The sequence below is a fragment of the Neophocaena asiaeorientalis genome, unplaced genomic scaffold (assembly GCF_003031525.2).
Source record: "Neophocaena asiaeorientalis asiaeorientalis breed wild unplaced genomic scaffold, Neophocaena_asiaeorientalis_V1.1 scaffold648, whole genome shotgun sequence".
NCBI classification, from domain to species: Eukaryota; Metazoa; Chordata; class Mammalia; order Artiodactyla; family Phocoenidae; genus Neophocaena; species Neophocaena asiaeorientalis.
In genome coordinates, this window is record NW_020172781.1 from 5,139,155 (window position 1) to 5,165,767 (window position 26,613).

Consider the following 26,613-nt stretch of genomic DNA (forward strand, 5'->3'; position numbering starts at 1 on the left):
GTTTTTCTGTTCCTCTGTCTCACTGCCGCTGCCGGGATCACTCCAGGCCTTTCTCAGGCCCGGTTCACCATCACAGCCTCTTAGCCCATCCCCTTGCTTTTCGCTTCTTGCTGTCTTAAGAGGTCCAGTGTGCTAGCGTCAGACCTCTTGTCATCCTCATCTCTACTTTCCATTAAAATTTTTGCTACTCTTTTCCAAGACCTGGCTTTTGCTCCATGGTAGCAGTCAGACTTCTGGTAGCAGTCAGCACCAGGAGTTTGGTTCCGAGTTGCTCTGATTGTCCTGCCTGTGTTGGAAGCCTCTTGAAGGCAAGGGTGGTTTGCTTGTGCTGAATTCTCCACTGCATGTAGTTGGTCTTGTGGAAACACTCGTGAGCAGTCTCCGCTCTCAGACCAGAGTGCTGATGTCTGGAGAAAAAGCTGAAAAATTGCCTTGGCAGACTGAGGAAAAAGCCACAATATCATAATTTGGGGGAGGAAGGATTCCTCAGTTTCAGATCTATCAGATAACTTCACTTTGGAGTTTCCTTATCTGTAAAAGGGGAGGGTGGGTTAGAGTGGATTGTCTTTCCATTCCCACCCAACTCTGAAAGGCTAATTTCCCTTCATTCTTTTTTTTTTTTTACATCTTTATTGGAGTATAATTGCTTTACAATGGTGTGTTAGTTTCTGCTTTATAACAAAGTGAAATCATTCTTTACCTTGATCTTTCTCTTGAAATTAAAACTGTTGAGCTGTTTCTGGATCTTGAGTTAGGAATTTTTCATTTCTTTGTCATGCTTGCCCTGACACATTTTGCAGTTTTCTCTGGCTACGTGCTGCTAAAGGAAATTTAGATTTGCCATTTGGCTACATTTTAGGAGAGCAGACAAAATGCCATACCATTCTGTTATTTTTCAGCTTTTCATTTGTAAAGTAAAGCTTTCACTCAGGGGCATGATTTTAATATACTTTTTGTTCTCCCACAGACACGATGAGGCGAGTGGTACGACAGAGCAAGTTTCGCCATGTATTTGGACAAGCGGTGAAAAATGACCAGTGTTACGATGATATCCGGGTTTCTCGAGTGACCTGGGATAGTTCCTTTTGTGCTGTCAATCCCAGATTCGTTGCCATAATCATAGAAGCGAGTGGGGGAGGAGCGTTCCTTGTACTCCCTTTGCACAAGGTAAGTCATCTGACTTTCCATCCTGTGAGACACCCTCCGGTAATCTCTGTTTAGTCTGTAATAGATTGATTTTGGAGATTGATAGTCACTAAGCATTGTGTGATTTCTAGGAACATTAGACTTGGATGTAATTGAGCTTAAGTTCCGCACGCTTTACTAACCACATCAGTTTTTCTCTGACAGAGAATCGTTAAACAGAATGGCAAATTCTGTTCTGGGTGTGCCCTCTACGGATGAAAAAGATTCTTATAATGATGCTGTGAGCATGGACAGGCACAGGAATTTTATGATTTGGTTCATAATCATCCACTTTTCATAAAAGTTTTTCCCCAAAGTGCAATTTTAGAAACAGTTATGTTTTTAAATGGGCAGAAATTGATAAGATTATAAGGGAATCTTTTTTGTGTGTGAGGTCATGAGGACTGAGACTTTTTGGTTTTGCTTTGTTTTTGGTTTTGAATGGTAAATGGGATGAGGGCTCAAGAAAATGTCCGCGAACAATGCAGATTTCAAGTCTGGACAGTAGTAGGTTTCAGCATAGGATCTAAACAGCGTTAACAAGCGGTGGAAATAAAGGCTCTGTGTTGAAAGTGGTTCTGTGTGAGTTTGAACCCGCTGGGCTTCCTAGTTCTCCCTTCTCCTGACTTTATCCTTCCAGAGAGCCCTCTCCAGTATAGGGGAGAAGATTGGAGATTTGTAATTTTCTGCCTGTTCTTGAAAATTGTAGATGAAAGTCTGTACTAGCTTTAACAGGAAATCCCAGAATTGCAAATAATGGGGGGTGGGAAACACCGTGAAGAGAGAGCTTGGAAAGAGTCATTTTCTGATTAGCTTTTAGGAGGAAAATAAGTTTGGTGAGTCCTGAGCCCTAATGATAAGGATGCAGATGTTGGGTCATGTTACAGCTGTTTCCACTCTGCTGGGAACAGTGGGTCTCCCTGAGTCTGAGCCATGCCTAGTAGAGGCATGTCTCATCATAATGGACCATGTGATTCTGAAAGTGGTTACAGTAACATGAATTTCTGTCAAAGTATTGTATTTTGGTGTTTTTTCCTTAGGAAAACTCTTGCTGGGAAAGCTTCCAATTCTCTTGTACTTTTCATTCTCTCAGATGCTCATGACTAACTTGTTTTATTTTAACATCTGATTTGTATCTCAGTGGCTGGATTGATGTGATATTACACAATAGAACCATCTCACTACAGAGGAGATGGATGCCTTTGGGGAACAAATCTGACATATGTTTCCAAACGTACTTTCTTATTGGCAAAGTTGTTAATCATGTTTTAAAGGAGAATCTTTTCATTAAATTGAAATTAAATTTTCTACTCAGATACTTTTGCTTTTGTGGAGGAGATTGTTGTTTCAGTGATGAACAATACATTACACTATTATAGCTGTACTTACCTGATTTGGGAGTGGGGGTTGGAGTTTAATGCCAGTCGCGTTTGCTCTCCACGACTTTCTAGTCGATTTGTTCACCAAGAGCAAGGAGCATTTGGAAACTTGACTTTTCAGTTGTGGGTCTTATGGCAGCCAGCTGAGAAGACACCTCAGCTTGTCAACCAAGGTCAGGCACTGAAGTACCGTGATCTCTTTTGAGTTCAAGAGGGATAAATTTACGACTTTTTGCTTCAAAGAAGGAGAATAAGCCAATTAAGAAGCCCCAAATAAACTTTTGAATGGCTAATCTTCCTCCAAGTTCAGACAGTTCTCTTCAAGTCCCACATTCACAAAAGGCTCTGTGAGCCCACCTTTGCTTTCATAAACTGTGGGAAACTTAGAGTTACATTTATACTGTTTAAGGGAGCCCTGTGTGCAGGTCCTAAGCTAACTGGATCTTATGCTTTGATTTTCAGTTGCATTAAGTGACCAATACCTAATAAATAGGTTTTATTATTTTGTTCTTCAACCAGCTGTATAGGAATTGGGACAGAATAAGTTGCTTCAGAAATTATCATGTTTGAACGAAACATTGGTTTTTGGAGGAGCCTCGAGGGTCTGTCTTTTTCCCAGGCTTATAATACATTCTGTGTGGCTCTACTCCTTAAATATTAATTTGTGTTGGAAGAGGTGACATTGGCATAAACTAAGCCCAGTGACACCCATTGGAAATAAGGTCAGTACTTGGGGTTATTGACTTTTATAATCTACGGGTTCACACGTACTCTGGGATTTTTGTGTATTAAAGTGTGTGTATTGAGCCCTTAGGGTCAGTGTGGCATCGAGGAAGGAACATGGGTCTGGAGCCAGGGGTTCAATCCTGTCTTGGTCACCGACTTGTGGTGAGACATGGATATGTCACTCTGTCCTTATGCTCTCCCATATCTCAATCTGTAACGTGAGGGGCTCTATATAAAAGTGATTTTCTAAATGGTTCTGAAGAACTTAGGGGCAGGATAAAGATACAGACGTAGAGAATGGACTTGAGGACACGGGGAGGGGGAAGGGTAAGCTGGGACAAAGTGAGAGAGTGGCATGAACTTCTATATACTACCAGATGTAAAATAGATAGCTAGTGGGAAGCAGCCGCATATCACAGGGAGATCAGCACAGTGCTTTGTGTCCACCTAGAGGGGTGGGAGGGAGATGCAAGAGGGAGGGGATATGGGGATATATGTATATGTATAGCTGATTCACTTTGTTATACAGCAGAAACTAACACACCATTGTAAAGCAATTATACTCCAATAAAGATGTAAAAAAAAAAAAAAGTGGTTTGCTACCCAAAATTCAGCAAAGGAAACACTGTTGTTCCTTTTTTTTCCCTCCTTAGTGCCAACACGTAACTTTGGGAAGTAGATGCCTTTTTACTCGTGGCTGCTTTTCCTCCAAGGGCAAGGCTGAGCCCAGCAAAGAAAAGTGGTCTGTGGCTCCTGTAGACAGTTCTGTGTCTTGGCAGCTCTTAGAAGGATCCGCTGTGATGGCAGGGCCTAGCCCGGAGCCCCGAAGTGTCAGGTGACACCCACCTTTCTTTTCTTCCTAAGACCCTGTCCCTTGACTGCTTACTACCTAGGCTTTTAGAAAATAGAACTGTGTTCCACGTTGTCAGAAAACTTGCATTTCTGCCTGCATTAAAGGGCTGATTGCCCTCTGGATATCTATTTCCTTATAATTTTAGTATAATAATGAATATTTGAATACGGATTGTAAATTTTACATTTTTACAGATATTTCGTTGTTCATATAGTACGAGGTCTTCACTGTTCTTTGACTATGCACATGTAGTTTGATTGTCTATAGACTGAGTGTCTGCTGGGTGCCATCTTTGCTCTCCAGGAGCACTGCATCTACTTTTCATTGTGGTCAGTTTCCTGACTACCCCCCGGCCCCCAGGAGATTGCTGGTACTGCGGTGTTTGTCTCACCTTTAGAAGTGCAACCTTGAAGGACAAAAACATTGGGGACCTGAGTACATGGTGAACCCATTGATCCTAGTACAGGACTCTGCCCTGGAAAAGAGATCCTACAACTTCAGTGTCTTGGCAACTTTGAAATAGTTTTACAGTGAGGTGCTGCTTTTGTTTAAAGGCAAAGAAAAACCAAATTCCCACATATAATAAGAAGTGATGCTTGAAATGAAGATTGTGGGAAATGATGCTCTGGGTGTGTATTGGGCTCCTGTACGTGTTGATGGCAGTCTAGGATTTCTCTAAACATGAACTTAAGGAGGTGGGTATGGTTTTTAATCACTATCTCAAGAGACTTCTGGCAGTGTGTATGTGTGTGTGTGTGTGTGTGTGTGTGTGTGTCTGTCTGTGTCCCCCCGCTGCTTTTTTTTTTTCCTGGGAATAGTCAGCCAGGTTGGTTTTAGTGATGCTTTGGGGGCTTTCTGTCCATGTTAATATTGAATATGTGTGTACTGATCTTAAGATGTATTGTGACTCTTTCTGAAAGGCTCCCATTTTAAAACATGGCCTTCCATGAATTATTCTTCAAAGTTAGTTAGCGTCAGCAGTAAATAGGACTTATTGCAACCTCATGAGGCTTATGATTAGATTCCAGGAGAATCATGGTCTCTGTCTTCCAGGACTTAAAATTAAAAATGGAAAGAGTGGTAGAGACAAATACATTGACACATACACAGCAAGAGGTAAGCTTAGGAATGCATATATGTTTATTTAAGTGTATGGTTTATGAGGTTTTTGTTCGAAAGGTTTTATTAGAGAAAGCAGGATTTTAAGAGATCACTGCTGGGGGAATACGGAAAGTGCTCAGCCCTGAGATGGGGCGATTTAGATTAGCACACATGATTCAGGGTTTCTTTTGTCATGCTTCCCTCAAGCTGTGGCATGCTGTTCAGTCATGACTTCTCAAGGTGTGGCTTAGTACATTTTCTTATTCTTTGGTCTTTCATAGGATGAATAATATCAGTCTTGTTGAACAGAAGTTGGCTTTGTGGTTTTGGCCGTTGCGTTCTCCCCACAACTACACAAGCTGCCTTGTCAGGAGCACACAGGTTCCAGCTCCCTGTACGCTACCACGTGGGCACGAAGGGCACGAACGAGCCTCTCCTTGTGCAGGAGCCACGCTCGTGATGTGAGACCAAGGCATTCCCATCCCTGTTGTGAGCCACGGTGGCTCCTACAAACGCAGTGTTGGATGTGTGTGGGCACAGGCGTGCACATACACACTAAAACTTCAGATCACAGTGAACCTGGAGCAAGGGTTGAGGGAGTTGGTTAGAATTCTATGCTCTTGATGTCTTGACATCCGCTTGGACGGAGGATGCAAATTGGAGGGCTCCTGTCTTCCCTAATTGCTTTCTCCCTTCCTCCCTTGACTGTTCTTACTTTGGAGGATTGGAGTGATGGCTAATTTCATCTTCCCAGTAATTGCCTAGGAGAGCAGCTCTGCTCTGGGCCATGATGGGATGGGTGTGGCCAAGTCTTTGTCAGCCTTTTGGGTCACTGTCTCCTCTCTCTTCTTGCTCCTCTGGTGTAGCTGTGAGGTGCCTTCTTATACACAGTTATGTTTCTCCCATATATTTTAAGAACTGTGTGTGGGAATATTTGGCATCTTGCTTTATTTATGTCTGTGAACTGTCTTTTCAACTCATTTTGTAGTCTTTCTCAACTAGAGTTTTGTGAAAGAATTCAGCCCCTACAGAAAATCATTTCAGTGAATATTTTCTTAGTTTTCTCAAGAAAGGGACATAGCTAAGCCTTATAGATGGATAAGAGAGAAATTAATCCATTACATAAAGTAGCTGCCTTAGGGCATTAGGACTTAATTCCTTCACAGAACCCAGGTTGACAAGGGCTGCTTTAGAGTATTTTTCTGTCATATTTATTGAAGAAGAAATTTATTGAGGAAGAAATCTTGATTCATTTCAGTCAGTATTCTAAGTGCTCCTTCTTAATGTTTAGTATCCAACTCAAATTTTATCTCCAATTTGCTGAGACAGTGGAAATCATCCTCTGGGATTCCTTAGCTGCTTGTCTCATGCCACTAGTACCACAGTGCATTATCACATTGTAATGTAATTATTTTCTTAGCCACATAACAGATAACGGGAGGGTGGTTGGAATTATATGCTCTTGATCTCTTGACCTTCGCTTGGATGGAGGATACAAAATGGATGGGTGTATGGTAGGGTTCTCCAGCATCTCACCTTACTGTCTTGTGGTAGCAGCCTCCAAGATGGGCTCCAATGGTTCTTGCCTCCTTGTGTCTTGCCGTTGTGTGGTTCCCTCCCACATTAAATAGGGCTGACCTGTGTAGCCACTAGGATATGGAGGAATTGATGGAGTGTGACTTCTGAGACTTGGTCATAAAAGCATATTGGCTTCTTTATTTCTTTTGGAGCTTTCAGGCTGTAAGGACACTCAAGCAGCTCTGTGGAGAGGTCCATAGGACCGCCCGCCAATAGCCAGCACTGACTTACCAACCACGTGAGTGTGTCATCTTGAAGGTGGATCCTGCAAACCTAGCTGACACCTTGACTCAGGAGAACCCTCAGCCAGAACCACCCAGATAAGCTGCTTTTGAACTCCTGACCCACAGAAACTGTGTGAGATGAGAAATGCTTATTGTTTTAAGTAGCTAAATCTTAGGGTAACTCATTAAGCAGCAGTGATAATTAAAACATGTACAGTTGACCCTTGAAAAACCTGCCAAGGGGGTTAGGGGTGCAGACCCCTTGGCAGTTGAAAATCTGTGTATAAGTTTACAGTTGGCCCTCTGTATCCATGGTTCTGCATCTGCGGATTCAACCAACCATGGATCTTGTAGTACATATTTTTTGGGAAAAATTTGCATATAAGTGGACCTGCATAGTTTAAACCTGTGTTGTTCAAGGGTCAGCTGTATTCTCAGGATGTGGCACTTGACTCAATAATGTTAGGTCACACAATGCACAAATAAATGAGTAATTCAAAGCGGCCTAAAAGGCCTTTGGATAATTTTAAACACTCTTCCCACCTCTCCTTTAAAAAAAAATCTGTATAGATAGATACATACATATAGATATACAGCATTCTATAATAAATCTTAAATGAATAATTGAGGGATTCTGTAGTAGTAATATCAGAAATATTACCAAAGCTCTATGAAGAGCGAATTGTTGTTTAAGCTTAAGTGAAATCTAAAACAGTACTTTAAAAAAATTACATTAATTCATTCACATACTTATTTCTCAGACATTTGAGCACCTGCTCTGTGCCAGGACCTGTTTCGAATCTTGCTCTTAAAAAAGCTTTGCTAACAGTTGACCTCGATCTCTCCAATGGGGAGGTTTGTCTGTGTCTAAAGGGCTCTGACACAGCGATGGGAGATGAGTTCTAAATGAGGCTCAAGGAAGATGTCACAGAGAAGGTTCTGTTGGAAGTTGGGTTTCTCCTGAGTGTAGGAGCCAGGGATGAAACAGAAGAGGAGCCCAACCAACTCACTAAACTGATGTGTTAGAAGAGGGGCTCTGTTCCCAGGAGGGCGAAGAATGAGGGGGGCCACATTCCTTCTTTCTGCGTTGGGATGGCCTTTTCTCGTATTGGAGAAATGGAATGCTTGATTGGAGGGGGATTGGGAGGAGCTGTAGGACAGCTTTTTGGTAGAAAAATTACACACTTCTTGGCTCTTTTTTTCCTTCACTTCCAGTGTAAATAGTACAAAACTAGTGTTTTCCTTCACCGTTATATGGAGAAGAACCAGGATAAGCACTGCTCTGCATTTTAGGATTTTTGTTAAAACTGGATCTACGTGGCATCTTTCCACTGTTTCAGCTTCAGGAAAAGGCAGTGACTTCATGTTATATTCATAAAAATAAGGCTCCAGAGTGACATCAGAATGTGCTTGGAGGGTCCCCTTCATATATGATGTCTTAGTTTTTGCACACGGTGGGGTTGCTGTCATACCTCTGTTCTACAGTTGCAGAAATTGAAACTCAGGCTGAGTGACTGCCTGGAGCTGTGGGGTCTTCTGTGGATTAGAACCTAGGTCTCTGAATCTTTATTTGGTTTGTACATGTATATATATATTGTTTTGTTTTGTTTTGTTTTTTTGCGGTACGCGGACCTCTCACTGTTGTGGCCTCTCCCGTTGCGGAGCACAGGCTCCGGACACGCAGGCTCAGCGGCCATGGCTCACGGGCCCAGCCGCTTCGCGGCACATGGGATCTTCCCAGACCGGGGCACGAACCCGTGTCCCCTGCACCAGCAGGCGGACTCTCAACCACTGCGCCACCAGGGAAGCCCTGTACATGTATATTTTTGATTAACATTTTTTTCCCACTGAGTGTGAAAGATTTTTTAATAGAAACCGTGGTCTAATTGACACTTAATCCTTTGCATTCTTTCTCTGGGATTTAGAAGACTTAATAACAAAAACACTAGCCTGTCAGGGCTCTGATTCTGGCAGCTCGGAGAATTGTCTCAAGGTTTGGAAAGTGCTTGGTCTCTACCATGCCTTTCGAGTAGACAGTGGCAGTGATGGAGTCGCAGCAGCTCACATCATTGAGGGCTTCCTTTAAGTGCCAGGCGCCGTGCTGATAAGTGCCTTCTTTCATGGACTAGTTCAAAAGAAATGGCAGTCTCCCGATGGTGCTTTTCTCTGTGACCCCCAGTTACTGCCAGCACCTGCTGGATTTGCATTGGCTGCGCCTCCCCCTTACTGTACGCTGCTGACAGGCAATTTCCATTCTCACAAATAGCGGTGCCCCATTTTGGACAAGGGTGGCAATGCTAGTAGCCCTTTGTACAGATGTGGACATCTGGCACAGGGTAGCTTTGGTGTGATGGGCAGGGGCTTTTATTCAGTGCCAGTGTCCTGATGTGTCCTGGGATGCCCATTCACCGCCTCCTGAAATAGATGCTGTCTGTCTGCTACCCTGAGCACCTTAACTGTCAATTGTTTGGGCTGTGAAAGGCTGGGAGGCAGGGCAGGGCCAGCAGTGGAGGATGCGGGGTGGGGGGCACCAGGTGCAGAACAATGACTTCCAAATTACTTCCGAGCTGCCAGCCCCACGAGCATTGCACGGCCTCATTACCACATGAAGTGCCACAGAAGGACCTTTTCATCTGCTCCCAGTGACTGTTTTCCACAGTCTTGTTGGGTGGGGGGGGATGGGAGGGGGACACCCTACTCACCCCCAGTTAACAATGGAGCACAAAGTCCTGGCAGAAGGAATCTTACCATGTACCCTGGGGCTATTTTTGATTACAGTGAGTGGCTGTGACTCAGAGTGTGCCCTGGCAGATGACGGCTCCCCCCTCCCCTCCCCTGCCTTCCTCCTACCCCCTCCCCTGGAGATGAGCAGGCAGCCTGTCCTTTGTGCGTTTCCTTGGCCGGCCTCTCACGCTGCTGCAGTTCACTGATATGTCCACAGCAGCCGGCCTGCAGGCCTGACAGGGCTCTGACAGTGGTTTTTACCATATATGGCCATCAGAGCGCTGGGGCTGTCAGCCGGCCAGGATCATTTCCTTCCTTTGCTTTGATTGGCTGCCTGGCTCCGAGAATGGTGGGATCTGGGAGTGTGTGGTGAGGGGAAGCCACTGAGTCAAGTGCAAAGAACATTTAACTCTTTCCTGGTTTTCTGGAGCGTGAGTCTGGGCTGAGCACATGGGCAAGTGCTGCTGCCAGAAGCCGCCTTGTATAAACGTGATGATGACCCAAGTCAGGGAAGCAGCGAAGAGCAGGTTTCTGAATACTGATTACTCTACTAAAATAGACTCCAGGTGCAATGGACAGATTTCTGCTGTCCCCGTTTGTCCAGAAGCCTCTTTATAACCATATGTAGTAAACGTTCTGCTCTCACCAAGTTGAATTCCATGCTAGTTGGGGGTGGGACCTGAGCTGAGTCCAGGGAAGGCTGAGCCTGGAGGGCAAGTGATGAGCACAGCACGTGTTGGCTTTCTCAGAGGAACGGGGACTTGGGTTTCCTTTCTGGCTGAGCTTTAAGTCGGGAGTAAATGATACAGGCTACTGAATTGGGTCTCTGCTCCAGTCCTCCTGCTGTTTACAACCACTGCAAGATGTGAGCTGCCTCGGCCATGCAGCCCAAGGCATTTGCCTAAAGAAAAAGAGAAAAGAGAGCTGTGATATTTTTCTGTTTTTCATCCCCACTTCAAGAAGGGTGGGGTTTTGTTCTGAGGCTTGTGGGTAAACCAGTGCAGAGCTGGGATTGGAAAGGGGGTAGCTCTGGGGCTTTTCCTCATTCACCAAGGGTCCCATGGGAGGAATCTCCAGTGTCATTGGAGATGACACTCAGTACCAAGGGTTAGGCAACAAGTTACTCTCCTTTCTGCTTGGATATTAAATGCTTTGTTTTAATTTCCTATATTTGCACTTAGTTCGATAGTTCTTTTGCTTTCCAGTTTTTCCTTTCGAGCTGAATTGTATTTTGACTAGGTTCTACCTCATCTTGGGCTCCTAGTTTTTCTTTGTTCTAAGACCAGAGGGATCGTATGGAATTACTTGTCTGCATTGATGAGGATTTTGCTTTATAAATTTTCTGCTAAGTCAGGAAGTTAAGAAATAGAGCGTCTCCATTTGCTGTTGTGTATTTAGGTGTGGTTGAGTAAGGAAATGCCAACTCTTCCACCTTTTTGCTTTGTGATAATAAATTATCCATAGTTTCATAGTAACTGCCCTCAAGTTCTTAATGGACTTTTAAAATGGTCTGTTCACTATTCAACGCAGTTTTTAAAGAGGACCTGTGATGCCAAAATGGTTTGCTTGGCATTTTCACTCGTGCCGTAAAGACTGTCCCTTTTCACTCACAAGCAGGGGAGGGCTCTCAGTACCATGCTGCCTCTCCCTGGCAGCTGTGGCGGCTGGCTTACTTTCCAGGACCCGGTAACCCAATCTCTATGTGCTAGTCCAGAGCACCTCCTCTCACCCTCAGGGTTGGCGTTTCTGGTTCCCTTAAAGTAAACCTCCCCAGAATGTTTTATTCCTGGGCCACGAGCTGTCACTCTTGGTGACCAGCCTGTCAGCAGGCCCTGTATTGTGTGCATCGGTCTTCCTGGTAAGCTGCAGGGGTCCCTGTCTTGCTCTTCTGGCCAGTCTCTCCCCTGTGCCACGACCACTGTCACTGTAGCTCCTCCCTGTGAGGGAGCAGGGCCTGAAGAGATTGCAGTGGAACATGTATCCACATAAATAATACTGTTCCAAGAAAAAGGAAGTTGAAAAAAAAGGAAAACCCACTTCAATAGATATCCTTTTTTGACTCCTTTGAACTCTGCACAATGTGAATGGAGGCCTTATGCCCAGGCTGCAAACTTTTCCTTTGCTTCCGAGCACATGTTTGACTTAACCATTCTCCTTGTGGAGGGTTCAAGAATTCTCAGGGTATTACTCCAAGGCCAGTAATGAGGTATTATCTCTGCCTTTGAAAAGATCTTTTAATGTATGGACAATATGATAAAGTTACTGAACTTTGGACACATCAAGTGATTTTGATCAGCATTTTTTCCTAAAATGAAAACCTGTATGAATATAAAGTAGGGAATGAACGGTTTGAAAATCTTTGTTCCTTGAGTCAGGGTGGGGGGTGGAGTGGGGCCTGTTTGGGCCTTACATCTGAGGGTGGTGTAACCAGTTTGGATAAATAATAAGCTCAGACTATAGTAATGGATTATAAAGTGGCTGGATTATAAGAAGAATGCAGATGAGAAGTTTGGAGGGAGGTCCTGGGAGGGAGCTTCCTGCTCTGGACTAGCTGAGGGAGATGGCCTAGGAAGCTGTCACAACCCACCGCCCCAGACCAGCTTGCGTTTCTAGGACTGAATCCAGAGTGTAAACTAGAAGGACATTGTATGTCGAATACCCTGAGCATCTGAAAGGGGAATATTTGATTTGAGTGATAAAAGTAATGGGTGTCACTTTTTGGCACCATAGGAGTTTTTTTTTTAACTTTGTGGAAATGTATGTTAGTTGTGAGAAAGAGTAAGCCTGCTGGGTAAAGTGTTATGTGGCTTTAACCAATGTTACTTTTGGAAGGAACCAGTAATTATTAGATTGAGCCTCGTTGGCACCAGTTTGGTAGTACCTTCAGTCTAATATTGAGTGAGCTAATGTGTGGATCGAAAACAATTACCATGTGAGGGGTCTGTCTTACACTAAGAAGCAATCATTCTGAATGATTAATGCAAAGGTCATATGGGAAGCATCCCAATGTTGTATTTTGAGACTTTAGGAGGGTGAAAATGTCTGCACCTGTAAAATACGCCATTAGCTTCCTTGAAAATACATCCTAGGGTGGAACTCCTTTATAGAAACATCTATGAGAAAATTTCTGTACGTGTCTGTTTGTATATATTAGAATTCTTTTGATTGAACGGTAGTGTCTTCGGCGTGTGGGATGAGTGCACTTCCTAAATATGGATTCCTTTTTGAAAGGAGATATGACAAATAAGTAAGATAGGACCTCCCTGGTGGTGCAGTAGTTAAGAATTCGCCTGCCAACGCAGGGGAAACGGGTTCGAGCCCTGGTCTGGGAAGATCTCACATGCTGCAGAGCAACTAAGCCCATGTGCCACAACTACTGAGCCTGTGCTCTAGAACCCGCAGGCTACAACTACTGAGCCCATACGCTGCAACTACTGGAGCTGTGTGCCTAGAGCCTGTGCTCAGCAACAAGAGAAGCCACTGCAATGAGAAGCCTGCGCACTGCAACAAAGAGTAGCCCCCGCTCGCTGCAACTAGAGAAAGCCTGCGTGCAGGAGTGAAGACCCAACACAGCCAAAAATAAATAAATAAGTAAAATAAAATTACTAAAAAAAAAAAAAATAAGGCACACTATTTGATATAAATGGAAGCAGTTGTGGTTTCCTATTCAAACTAATGGGAAATATCTTTACAACTAGAAATATCGTTTCATAAGAGTTACATTGAAATTTGTATGCCTAAGGAGGAAATGTTTTTGCCAACTTATTTAAAATTATAAACATTCCTTCTTAGAGCAGTTTTACAAAGATACGTATTTACTGATGCTTCAATTTTGATTTTTCACCGCCCCCCCCCCGAAAGAAGGAAAGCAAGCCTATAGGAGGAGAGTATTGCCTAACTCTGTGAGCTTAGTTGAAGCATCAGTCTCCAGGAGCTCTGCTGAGGCTTTTGGCTGCTTTGAAATTTTTGAGGACCTTCCCCATACCCAAAGTGAATGATAGTGCCGGTGTCTAGGTGGTTTTCTGCCACCGTAAGGGTTGCTAACCAGAACATGTCAAAGCCATCAACCTCAGCTTGGGCCGCCACATGGAAATTGTGCTGTCACACCTCTCCCTCGTGCCAGCTGTACACACACTTTGGAGGCTGCATTTTCCCTGGGGCTCATATTGCTGGGCCTCCTGCAGGCCACCAGATCTTTTAGATAATAATAGTCCTTAAGCCAGTGCCCTGACCTATTTCACCAGCGTCCTACAAGTGTATGAACTGGGGTCTGGGCCAGAGCCTTTGGGAACCTTGGTGTTGGTCATTTTCGCCACTTGAGTTGACTTGCTGGTAATTCTCATCACTTGGAGTTTTAGCTAGAGAGGTACAATAAGAGCTCTATGGCATGTGATCGGGATAACTAGTAAGTAATCAATACATTTGAATATTTAAAGCAAGAAATCTGAATCTCCAACTGGCTAGTCTCAGCTAAACTTTCAATTACATGCTAGCAAAGTAGTAATATTCTAGATGATGTAACTGAGGTGATGCATCCTTAATGAAACAGTGGACTGATTTGTTAGTAAATGAAATTATTCTATATGTAACCCTTGGGAAATTGATGAGTAGTTATTAAATCACTGTTCAGCCAAAAAAGATACTTTAAAAGGTGTTATTAAGTTCTTGTCAGTCTTTCTCCCAGCCTCAGCGTTCATTTAAACTTGCTGCTTAGACGTGCAGGTAAGCCGTGTTGTCACCATGACTTGCAATGATGTCTTTCTGAATGGTCCTTCACAATCTAGAATTAGACATGGATTCCTTGGTTTATTCACTGGATGATAAATGAGGATGTGTCATGATTATGAATGAGAAATGCATTCTCATTAGATCCCAGGGCAAAATGACTTTCAGAAGTGATGTGCCCTCATCTTTACCATATAAGGCCGTTATTGTATGGTTTCCTTCAGTTTCCATGGACTTGAGCTCTCAGCAGTTTATAATTGCCCAGCTCCGCCCTTTTAGAGATACATACTTATGGGTGAAATATGTTGTTGTGCTTTAGGTTTGATTTTGTTATGGGTAAGAAGCTATTTGGAGGTGCAAGCCCTTGGAATCACAGCAGCTGATAACTTGACTGTGTGTGGAGCACACCCTGTGTGTAAAACCATCATTGCACATTTAAAACGGCATTTTTTTCTCATACTTCTTTTTGTTCCTCTATCACTGTCAGACATTTAGTCGATTCCCTTTCTGTTGTGCTGCAGGATGATGCTACCTTCCCTGTTTTATTTGTTGTAAGGATTTATGATGATGTTATAACCAGAGGAAGCAGCTGTTTGCAGGGTATCATTTTTTATTAACTTGTGTTTCTGATGACCAGCTGCCACTAATTTCAACATTACTCTTGTGCCTTTTTCACAACCCCATGGCATAGTGGAAATTTTCTTTCTCTGTAGAAACCTAGTAGGATTGTCAGTGATATTTTAGATCTCTGCTTCTTGGTTTTCTCTGTTCCTATTTCTTTACTTAGAAGGTGGGAATAATAGGGTTGCTCTTTCATGAAGGTAGTTGTGATAATGCACGTAAAAGATTGTCATACAGTTCTTAGCATGTAACATAAGCACCCTGAAAGTGCTAGCGATTTTTATTACTAATTATTTGTTTTTGATAGAAAGAGGGGAAATAAGTGGCAGTTGTTTTTTGAATTACATTCAAGTTCCCGTGAAACTGTTGGGCGCTTTATTACTTTTATGCTATAGACTTGTCGGGGCTGAGTTGAGAATGGCAGAAATGCTTCTTACTATTCTCAGATATCTTACTTGATTGAAGAATACTGGTGAGTAGCTATTTACTTTTGGCCAGGGTTGTATAATTTTAACCTTAAAAAGAAAAGTCATTTAGTAAGCTTCTGAGTATAATTAAGAACAACTAGTATTAATGTACTACCAGATTCCCCTCAAAATTGCTGTATATCTGAGCAAAAGCTCTTCCTAGCCCAGATTGAAAAAAATTATTTGGTGTCTTTGGATGTTTAGAGTTCAGTGACTATACTCTGCCATCAAGGATGCCAGATGGGGTGTGCTGGGGTGAGCCTCAGAATGCAAAGACCCTGGGATACAATAAAACATTTCAGGTAGAAAACCTCTTTTCCTTGGGATTAAAGGGTTTTTTTTTAAGATTTTTAAAATAATTAATTAACTAATTAATTTATGGCTGCGTTGGGTCTTAGTTGCAGCGCGTGGGATCTTTGTTGAGGCATGCAGGATCTTCACTGTGGTGCGTGGGCTTCTCTCTAGTTGTGGCTTGTGGGTTTTCTCTTCTCTAGTTGTGGTGCACAGGCTCCAGGGTGCGTGGGCTCTGTAGTTGTGGCACGTGGGTTCCAGAGCACATGGGCTCTGTAGTTTGCGGCTCACGGGCTCTAGTTGAGGTGCGTGAGCTCAGTAGTTGTGACATGCAGGCTTAGTTGCCCCACAGCATGTGGGATCTTAGTTCCCTGACCAGGGATCAAACCCACGTCCCCTGCATTGCAAGGCGGATTCTTTACCACTGGGCCACCAGGGAAGTCCCATAGATTTTTTTTAAATGTAAATTAATAACAATACCTTGGTGTGTTTCTCAACTTTATTATATTTTAATTATTTTTAAAAAATAGGAAACAAAATAATAGGACACTCATGTACTCACCTACAAGATTAAACAGATGTTAATATTTTGCCATGTTTGTTTCATATCTCCCTTTTTTTTTTTTTTTAATAAATTTATTTATTTATTTATTTATTTTTGGCTGCATTGGTCTTTGTTGCTGATCCCTTTTTTGAAAACAGTAAAGCATAACAGATGTAGCTAAACTACCATTCTGCTTTCCATCTTTTCTCCTTCCCCAGAGGTAATTGTCTCCTCAAAGTTGGTATGTATCATATGTTTGTACTTTATTACATGTGTATGTACCTATAACATAGACTATTATTTTGCATGTTTTAAACTTTTATATAAGTGATATTTATTCTCATACCAAAGGACAGTTACATTGCTCCTGCTTTTTTCACTGTTTCCAACAGTGCTTCCATGAATACCCTTGTGCAAAATATGGGAGCGTTTCTCTCGCACAGACCATCGAGAAGTGGTATTGCTGAGGGGCGGGCAACTTCAGCTCCAGTTGTTTCCAAATTGCTCTCAAAAGGAATCGTAGCAGGATACTCTCCTGTGCGTAGTTTTTATGAGTTCCTCTTTCCAAACATGTTTGCCAGCACTTGTATTTAGACTTCTAAATTCTTGCCAATTTTAATAGGTGTCAAATATTACCTTATCGTTTTAATTTGCAGTTCCCTGATTACCAGTGAGATGGAGTACTTTCCATACATCTGTTGGCTTTTCAGGCTTCCTTCCCTGTGGATCCCTGTTCATGTCATTTGCCCCTTATTCTATTAAGTTGTTTATTGATTTTGTCAGGTATATATTTTATGTATACATACATGTATATATGTATGTATATACACACACACACGTAGATATAAAATCTTCTCCCAATCTGCAACTTGTCTTTTCACTTTACTTGTGTTTTTTGAGAACAACCCACACTGCTGAATTTGCATTACTTTTTTTCCCCCTCCTTTTATGAGGGGAGTTTGCATCAACATTTATAAGTCACATAGACCTAAGTTTCTCTTCCTTACACTGTCCTTCATATCAAGGTGGTACATTCTTTATGTAGTGAGTTTAGCAGTGCGCCTTTATTTTTTATTCTCTGGGAACACTGGTTTGAGATGATTTCTTCCTTGAATGTTTGGGAAAACTCATCTGTAAAACCATCTGGGCCTATTATTTTTGGTATTTACTGATTGATTTTGGTTGGGCAGTGATGTATGGAGTTACAGTACTGGTTCTTTTTTTATTATTATTATTTTTGGCTGCGTTGGGTCTTCATTGCTGCATGTGGGCTTTCTCTAGTTGTGGCGAGCGGGGGTTGCTCTTCGTTGCAGTGCGCAGGCTTCTCATTGCGGTGGCTTCTCTTGTTGCAGAGCATGGGCTCTAGGTGCATGGGCTTCAGTAGTTGCAGTGTGTGAGCTTCAGTAGTTGTGGCTTGCGGGCTCTAGAGCGCAGGCTCAGTAGTTGTGGCACATGGGCTTAGTTGCTCCGCGGCATGTGGGATCTTGCTGGACCGAGGCTTGAACCCGTGTCCCCTGCATTGGCAGGCGGATTCTTAACCACTGCACTGTGGGAAGCCCACAGTACTGGTTCTTTTATGATTCTGGGTCTCTTTAGGTTTTCTGTTTATTGAAGGAGTTTTGATACATCACACATTTTCTCGGAGCTTACTTATTTCATCTGGAATTTTAAGATTTGTTTTAGCTATATCCCACAAATTTTGATATGGCATGTATTTACTGACCAATTTTAACCTTTTTCTGTTGGCTATTATGACTTTCTATGTGAATTATTTAGTAAATTAGAAATTTTTGGGGACTTCCCTGGTGGCGCAGTGGTTGAGAATCCGCCTGCCAATGCAGGGGACATGGGTTCGAGCCCTGGTCCAGGAAGATCCCACATGCCGTGGAGCAACTAAGCCGGTGAGCCACAACTACTGAGCCTGTGCTGTAGAGCCCGCGAGCCACAACTACTGAAGCCTGTGCACCTAGAGCCCGTGCTCTGCAACAAGAAAAGCCACCGCAACAAAGAAGCCCCTGCTCACCACAACTAGAGAAAGCCCGCGCTCAGCAACGAAGACCCAACGCAGCCAAAAATAAATAAATAAATTCATTTTTAAAAAAAAGAAAAGAAGAAGAAGAAGGCTGATACCGTTTATGTTCCTGGTACGGTAGGAAGGGTAGGAGTGATGTCGAGGACTTGGATAGGTTGGCAAACACTTTAAAAAAAAAACAAACTTTTCAGATGCTTTGGAGATTTTTGGCTTGTATTTTTCTGTTAATTTTTAATTGTATTGCGTTGTACTCAGAACATGTTCTGTACAATATTGATTCCTTGGTAGTTTTTGAGATTTGCTTTGTGGTATTCTAATTGGTGATTTTTAAAAAAATGTTTATTAGTGTGCTTGGAAACAAAAAAAAAAAATGTGTGTTTTAAAATGTTAGCTATGGGCTTCCCTGGTGGCGCAATGGTTGAGAGTCCGCCTGCCGATGCAGGGGATGCGGGTTCATGCCCCGGTCCGGGAAGGTCCCACATGCTGCGGAGCGGCTGGGCCCGTGAGCCATGGCCGCTGAGCCTGCGCGTCCGAAGCCTGTGCTCCACAACGGGAGAGGCCACAGCAGTGAAAGGCCCGCGTACTGCAAAATAAATAAATAAATAAAAATAAATAAAATAAAATGTTGGCTACAAGTTGTATATATCCGTTAGATCAAGCTTGTTACTTTTGTTAAAGCCGTTTATATTCATACTGAGTTTTGTCTGTTTGATCTCTTAAATCTTTATTACAGTCTCTTAAGATTATGGTTTTGTCATTTTCTCCTTGTACTTCTGTCAATTTCTGCTTTAATTATTTTGAAATTTATGTAGTTAGATGAGTTAAAGTCCATAGTGAATATAGCTTTTCTCTGAACTGTTTCTTTAAATGTTAAAATGTAATCTTAAATAATGCATTTCACCTTAAAATCTATTTGTTCTAGTATAACCACCTGGTACATATTTTTATATCCCTTCCCCTCCTTTAGTTGCCTTTTTGTATTATTATTTTGTAAATGTGTCTTATAACTGGTTTTAATCTGATCTGAAACACCTCGTCTTTTAGCGGGTGAGTTTAAGTCATTCATATTTACCGCAGTTTGTGATTTATGGTTGTTTTTATTTCCACCGTCTTATTTTGTGCTTTCTAGTTTTCATGCTTTTTCTTGCCTTTTTTTCTTTTTATTTCCTCTTTCTCTTATATTGAATGAGTTTTAAAAATTCCACTAACCTTCCTACCACTCCATACACTTTTTGGAAGTTATATATTCTCTTTTAGTGTTTACCCTTAATTTTAACATACTTACATGACTTAAAAGTCTAAAACTAGTCAAATTTTCTGCCTTTTTCTAGGGAAGGGCCCTGAAACCTTTGAATTCTGATCATATCTTTCTATCTTACATGTTATTGTTGTTTAGTGTTTTAGTTCTGCCTTGTCTTACCTGTACTCCAGTTAGTCATAATTACTACTGTTCTATACAGTCAATGCCTATTTACATTGACCACATTTACCAATTTGTTTGCTCACTTCTTGTTTTGGTATCCCAGTTCTTTCTTCTGGTTCACTTTCTTTTCCTGAAATAAGTCCTTGAACTTAGTTCTTTGAAATTAATTTTGAAATTCTTTGAGATAAGTCCAAGAACTTAATTCTTTGAATAAGAGTCTTTAAATGGTAAAATTTCTGTATCTTTTTGTTTAAAAATGTTGGGGTTTTTGTTTGTTTGGTCATCACTTTTGAATGATAGTTTATCTGGGCATAGAATGCACAGGTGGTTGTTTTTCTTCCCATTTCTGAGATAGTTTCTGATGTCTTTGTTTCTGTACTTGCTTTTGAGAAGTCTGCTCACAGCTAGTCTAGTTATTCTCTCTGTAGGTAATCTGTCTTTTCTCTATGGCTGCTTTGGTTTGAGATTTTATCTTTGTTTTAGGTGTTCTGAATTGCACTAGGATATTCTACTTGGGACCTGTGCTTCTTCAATCTGAAGACTTATGCCCTCAGTTAAACTTGGAAAATCCTCAGCCCTCATCTCTTCAGTTTTTTGTTTCTCTTGCATTCTCTCCTTCTGGAATGTCTGTTGCAATGTGTGTCAGACCTCAACCTGGCCTTTGTGTCTCAGAATGTTTTAAATTACTAAATATCACACATTCAAGAGAGTAACTATATCTATAGCTTAAATAATAATAATACATAATAAAACAGTAATAATATTAGAAAATAAAACACCTGTGAGTTCACCACCAGCACCTTGAGTATTAGACCATTACGTGGGGTAGGAACTCCAGGGGAGGAGCACTCACAGGGGGAATTAGGTAAAACTACCTGGCTTGGGTGCTTAGTAGCAGCTCCTTCTTTAAGGAAGGATACGGTCAGGGGTGTTGGTAGAATGGATTCCGGCAGTTGTTAAATTTGGGGTAACGTTTTTTGAGCACTAGAGATGCTGGGGCGGTACCAAGTGCTTTACCTTGATTGTCTCAGTTAATTCTCACATCAGCTCTTGAAGAAAGAATTCTAGCGTTCTCATTTTACAGGTGAGAAACTGAGGTCGTCAGATGAAGTAATTTGGCCAGAGCCTCAGGGGAGAAAATGGCAGCGCCACACCCCAGCCCTGGCAGCCTGGTCCCTGACCCTCACTACTTCTCGGCCTGTCAGTGACCCACGTGGCTTCTCATACAAGACCCAGGTTCTCTGTAATATTGTGTTTCTTCCTTGGCATTTTCATTTATGAATTCCTGTTTTTGGTGATGCAATTCAGGAGACCGAAACTCTGGGTTGAATTAGTTTTGCAAGAGAAAGGGGGAGCGTGTGAAAAAACCCAGGCCTCAGGTCCGTAGGCTGGTGCACCTTCACACCTCAACTCAGAACTCACCTTTCTGCGCAGAAAACCTTCCCAAAGGCTGGAGCCCCCGCACAGCTGCTTGAATGTCCTTCTTCTGTGTTCCTGCCGCCTTGGGCCTGTCCTGGTGCTGCACGTCTTGTGCTGCGCTGTAACTGGAGCTTTAGATGGACTCCACGCTTGGCCAGGACGTGGAGGGCGCCCTGCTCACCTCTGTGTCTCCAACACTCAGCTCAGTGTCTGGCCCAGAGTTCACGGATAACACACGCTTGTAATTCTTTAATGATTGAGTAAGTTAACATTATACAGGAAGAACTAATAATGAGTGCTAGCTTTTTATTGAGTATTTACTGTGTTCTGGGTACTCTGATTAATTTTTTACACACCTTATACAGATGGTTGTAATGCTAGGTTTTGATTTACCTCATTTCTCCTTTACTCCTCACAGTAATCCTGGGAGGTAAGTATTACTGTTACTCATTTTACAGATGACAAGCTGAAGCTTAGAGAGATTACCTGTCTGAGATCACACACTGTTTAACCAAGAGAGCCTGGACTTGAATCCGTATCTGTCTGACTCTGGAGCCTGTGGTCTTTGTGCTTTAGCACACTGCTTCTCTGGAGATTTCCACAGTCAAGTCAAAGTGGAGAAATCCAAATTTACTGATCTTGAAAATTTTCCAAGAAGCCTGCCCCCATGTTGTGACAGCTGGCCATAACAGGAGAGTAGCATCAACCAAAAAATAGGTTCACTTTTGCATTGTGGTGATTCCTTTCTGTTCACCTGCGTTTAGCATATGTAGAAGAATGTCAGCAAGGACTGGCATTAACCTTTTTAAAAAGAAGCAGCCTTTGTACAGCTGTTGTTGAATTGCATTTGTCTTGGTTAACACCAGACAAAATTGGTCCGATAAGCCAGATTGGCTTGTTAGGTTCAAGTGTGTAACATGAGCACGTTGTGATGGTTGCTATGACCAACATTAGAAGTTGTGTTCTTAATGAGATGTGGATCTGGGTAATGGCTGAGAGCTAAGGTGGTTAATTAGAAGGCCCAGCTGGCGTTTCTGTTGACGGAAGAGACCGAGACATTGAAACATACTTTGTCCTTCGGCCGCTGAGCAGTGGTTAAGGCTTTTCTTTTCATTACCTTCACTTTGCTTGCTCACTGGAAGTGCCATCCACTTCCAGAACTGTTAATTTGTATATTCAAGGGCATTAGCTTATCATATTAAAGGTTATATTTTACATTTTGAATAATACCAGGTTTGGTTTTTTTTAAAACAGTAAAAACACACCTATAATTTACAATAGGCTATTGTTAGAATTGCATTGTGGTAAAAAGACTCTTGTATTCTCTTTTGCGGTGTCTATTAATGCCGTTGATTAAATAAAATCTCTGTGGTTCTGGAAATGTAGATCCTTAATTTGATGGAGTATCCTTGGTAGTAACTGTTTCTAGAAATGCAAGTTGACATTTCTTAACAGTTGACGTTGGCTGATATGAACGTCATAATTTGTAGATTCTTGAGAGTTTGGGGTAGAAGTAATAAAGGAGAAGTGGGTCTGACAAAACATAAAAACTCTGTAGCATTGATGTTACATAATAGGTCTGTTTCTCTCTCCTTTCAGACTGGTCGAATTGACAAATCCTACCCCACAGTGTGTGGTCACACAGGACCAGTGCTGGACATAGACTGGTGCCCACATAACGATCAGGTCATTGCCAGCGGCTCAGAGGACTGCACGGTTATGGTAAGTTCCCTCGGTGTGGCGGGCACACAGGCCAGCGAGACTCACCTACTGCCTTCAAAGAGTGTGTATGTGTAGGCTTGAAATGCAGAAGATCATAGAGCTTTGATCGTCCATTGGACTATACAAGAATTTAGCGACACTGAAGTTTAACTGCAGATAAGCCGTTTTACAAGTTTATATCAAGGAGTTGTACTCTCTTGTCTTTTTTCTTCTCTTGCTTGTGTGTGTGCACATACTTGTTAACAGTTGACACATCTGCTTGATGGGAAGATTTTAGGGAAAGTAAAATGACTTTCAAATAATTCTGTGAATGCTGTTACACCACATGACCTCCCCCCCCAAAAAAAGGAGGGAGAAAATCGCTACCATGAATTGCGTATTACAGTGAAATACGGTGCCAAAGGTTATATAGATAGGTGGGATATGAAACAGATATTGAAAGGTAATAAAGAGCTTTTGTAGGTGCTTATTTCCAAGCTAACGTCTAGTGGACCCTGGTTAACGAAGTCCTTTTTATGCAGATGTACAAACAACCAATTTGAAAGGTTGTTAAAGTAAGTTCTGTATGTTCCCCAGTTTAGATTCCAAAGGTAGGTTATGTATGAAACCAGGCTTTGGAGTACTTGTGAATGTGAAGCTTCTTGTTCTTGATTATGTTCTTCTTAGCCTTCAAATGTAATTATGAGTTTGGATCCATTTTTAATCCTAGCGCAACATCTGCTGCAAAGACTGGGCAAGAGCGCAGACAGGGAGCCCTGAAGTCATGCCTGGAGTGGATGCAGGTCGTCCCTCAGGCAGCCTCACACCTGGCAGGTGGAGAGCTGCGAGAACTGCACTCTGGTTATCCCCCTCTTGGTTTTCTGTGCACTGAACCAGACTTAGAAACATTGTTTGGAAGGCTTTGTTAATTACAGTTATTTTACATAAAAGGAAATTAATTCCTGAACTGTGCCATTTAAACGTTTACCCATTTTTGCTCATGGACTTTTGGCTAAGGATAACTCCTCCTGTGATCTCATGATTTTGGCAGCCAAAGTGTATTAAAGAAATATGCTGCTATTAAAAGGAATTGTTCCATTTAACATGCCTTGCTAAATTGGTCGTTTGAATGGCTACAGACGCATTTTGCTAAGGGGAAGGAACAGTGTTTAGACCTGATGCCCAAATCTTAAACCGAGAGTCTTAACCTTTCTTGGAGAAGCGGGTTTGATCCATCCCTCCCCATCTCCAGCATTATTGGTCACATTGCCCTTTAAAAAAAAAACCTTTGCATTATAAAACACACTAAACGAGCAGTTAAGTGAGTTCAATTAAGTGAAAAAGTGAATTGAGGGACTTCCCTGGTGGCACAGTGGTTGGGAATCTGCCTGCCAACGCAGGGGACACGGGTTCGATCCCTGGTCCAGGAAGATCCCACATGCCGCGGAGCAACTAAGCCCGTGCACCACAACTACTGAGCCTGCGCTCTAGAGCCCGCGAGCCACAACTACTGAGCCCACGTGCCTAGAGCCCGTGCTCCGCAACAAGAGAAGCTACTGCAATGAGAAGCCCGCACACCACAACAAAGAGTAGCCCCCGCTCGCCACAACTAGAGAAAGCCCACCCACAGCAACAAAGACCCAATGCAGCCAAAATTAAATAAATTAAAAATAAATAAATTCATTAAAAAAAAAAGTGAACTGAGTTAGGAGGTTTATTACTGAGTGAACACCCTGTGACTGCCACCCAGGTCAAGAAATGGAACTTTCCCAGGCTTCTCAGTCTCTTCCCTGTGCCCCATCCCAGTCCCCATCCACCCCTCCCTCTCCAAGTAACCAGTAAAACTCACTTCCTTGCCTTTCTTTGTGGTTTTAATCACTCAAGTGTGCGTCTCTGGACGCTAGAGCTTAGTCTTCCAAGTTCTAAAAACTTGATATGGCTTTTAAGTCTTTCCTAATCTACAGGTTCCTCCACCATCCTTTTCTTGTTGAAGAAGCCAGATCTTTGACCTGTTGCTTCCAGAAGTCCAGAGTTTGCTGATTGCACCCTCGTGGTCCAGTTCAACCTGCTACTCTGTCTTTCAGATTCCCTGTGAGTTGGCAGCTGGATCCTAGAGCATGATTAGATTCAGATTCCATCTCTTTGACAAGCCTAGAGCTCGTGCTCTGGTCTCCCCTCAGGAGGCACGAGGTGTCAAGATGCCTGGTTTTTTGCTCTTTTTTGATTTGTGCAGTTATTGATGCCCAGCACCTAGATCCAGCAACTCATTAAGGGGTCTCAAAATGGTGATACTAATTGCTGTGATTTTGTTTTCAGTTTTCAGCTGGTAAAATTTTTAAGGTGATGCTCTCTCTTATCTACTATTTAGTTACCCAGGAGTATAGTTCATATAGGAAAGCAGGGTAAATGCTTGATTCTTTCCTTTTATTTACCCAGTTTTCAAAATAATGAATTGGTTCTTTATCTTCCTCAGAAGGTGACCAATTAGTTTTTCGTTTGGAGGTTTTTTTCCCCTTTTCATTTTGAACTGAATGGGTTTTAATCTATTACAATTCTTTTCTCAAAGCTCAGGGGATTCAGTCTATGTTAATGGGAACCTCTTCACAGTTCCTGAGTCCTTCTGAAGTGACCCTACTTGTTTCTGTTGCTTCCTTGCTCTTCTGTATGTCCAGGTGTCCCAGGCCCACGCCTGACCACACACCTCAAATCCGCCACTTCTCTCAGAAGCTCTGGTTTGTTTTAATGGAAAATGGAGTTTCTAGATCACTCTCTGAGTGCTTAGGGATGCTCATTGTTACCGCAGCGATCATTGTTTTTAAGACTTTGCAGTAAATTTGGCTAGAATATACATATATATTTAAAGATATAATACCTTGTGACTTCGTCTTAATCTTTCCAGTTCAACTTCAGGACTGTATAGTTTTTACCTAACTTCTTTAATAATACATCTCTGTCTCCTTTCTTTCACGCCAAGAATCCTGGTTCTCAGGAGTTCAGGATGAATTAGAATATCCTAATCTATCTCATTTGCCTTTTCACAGTATACATACAATAGTCTCACACTAAAAATACTAAGAGTATCACCACCATTATGATTACTGAAAGCAGTTTAAAAAAAAAAAAGGCACTTGGATCATCTGAAGCTCCTTCTCTAGTAGATTCTAGACCCCAGTACTCTGGAAACCAACCAGAGAGGGCTCCCTTCCAGGACAGGCCCCACCCTGAGGAGCAGTTCCAAGGGATGGAATCAAATAGGAAAGGCTCGTGGGAACTGTATTCTCTAAGTTCCTCTATATTGACAATAGCTTGTTGTGACCTTTATACTTAAAGGTGAATTTTTCTGGATATAAAATTCTTTGCTTGCAGTATTTCCTTGAGTATCTAAATATTGCATTTTCTTTTGGCATAAAGTGTTGCTGTAAAAAATCAGATGATCAGAAAAAATCTGATTTTCTTTTCCTTATAGAGTATATGTTCTTTTTGCATAGATGCTCATAAGATTTTTTTTTCTTAAAATGTAGTAATTTTACTAGACTATTGTTGGTTATTCTGAGTTGGTATTTCTGTGTGTGATGTGCTCTTTCAATATATGGTTTCAGGTCTTCCCCCCCCCCCCCAGC

The 26,613-nt window shown here is 42.2% G+C and overlaps 1 protein-coding gene across 2 annotated transcripts in view; it reads left to right on the forward strand.

The window, feature by feature from the left end:
- CORO1C (coronin 1C) overlaps positions 1-26,613 on the forward strand; it is a 76,562-nt gene that overhangs the window by 27,237 nt on the left and 22,712 nt on the right. For both annotated transcript variants that reach the window (XM_024741431.1, XM_024741432.1), the window contains exons 2-3: positions 968-1,167; positions 22,892-23,014. In XM_024741431.1, the coding sequence (XP_024597199.1) occupies positions 973-1,167; positions 22,892-23,014 (318 nt within the window). In that variant the 5' untranslated portion in view covers positions 968-972. The remainder of the gene's footprint in view (positions 1-967; positions 1,168-22,891; positions 23,015-26,613) is intronic.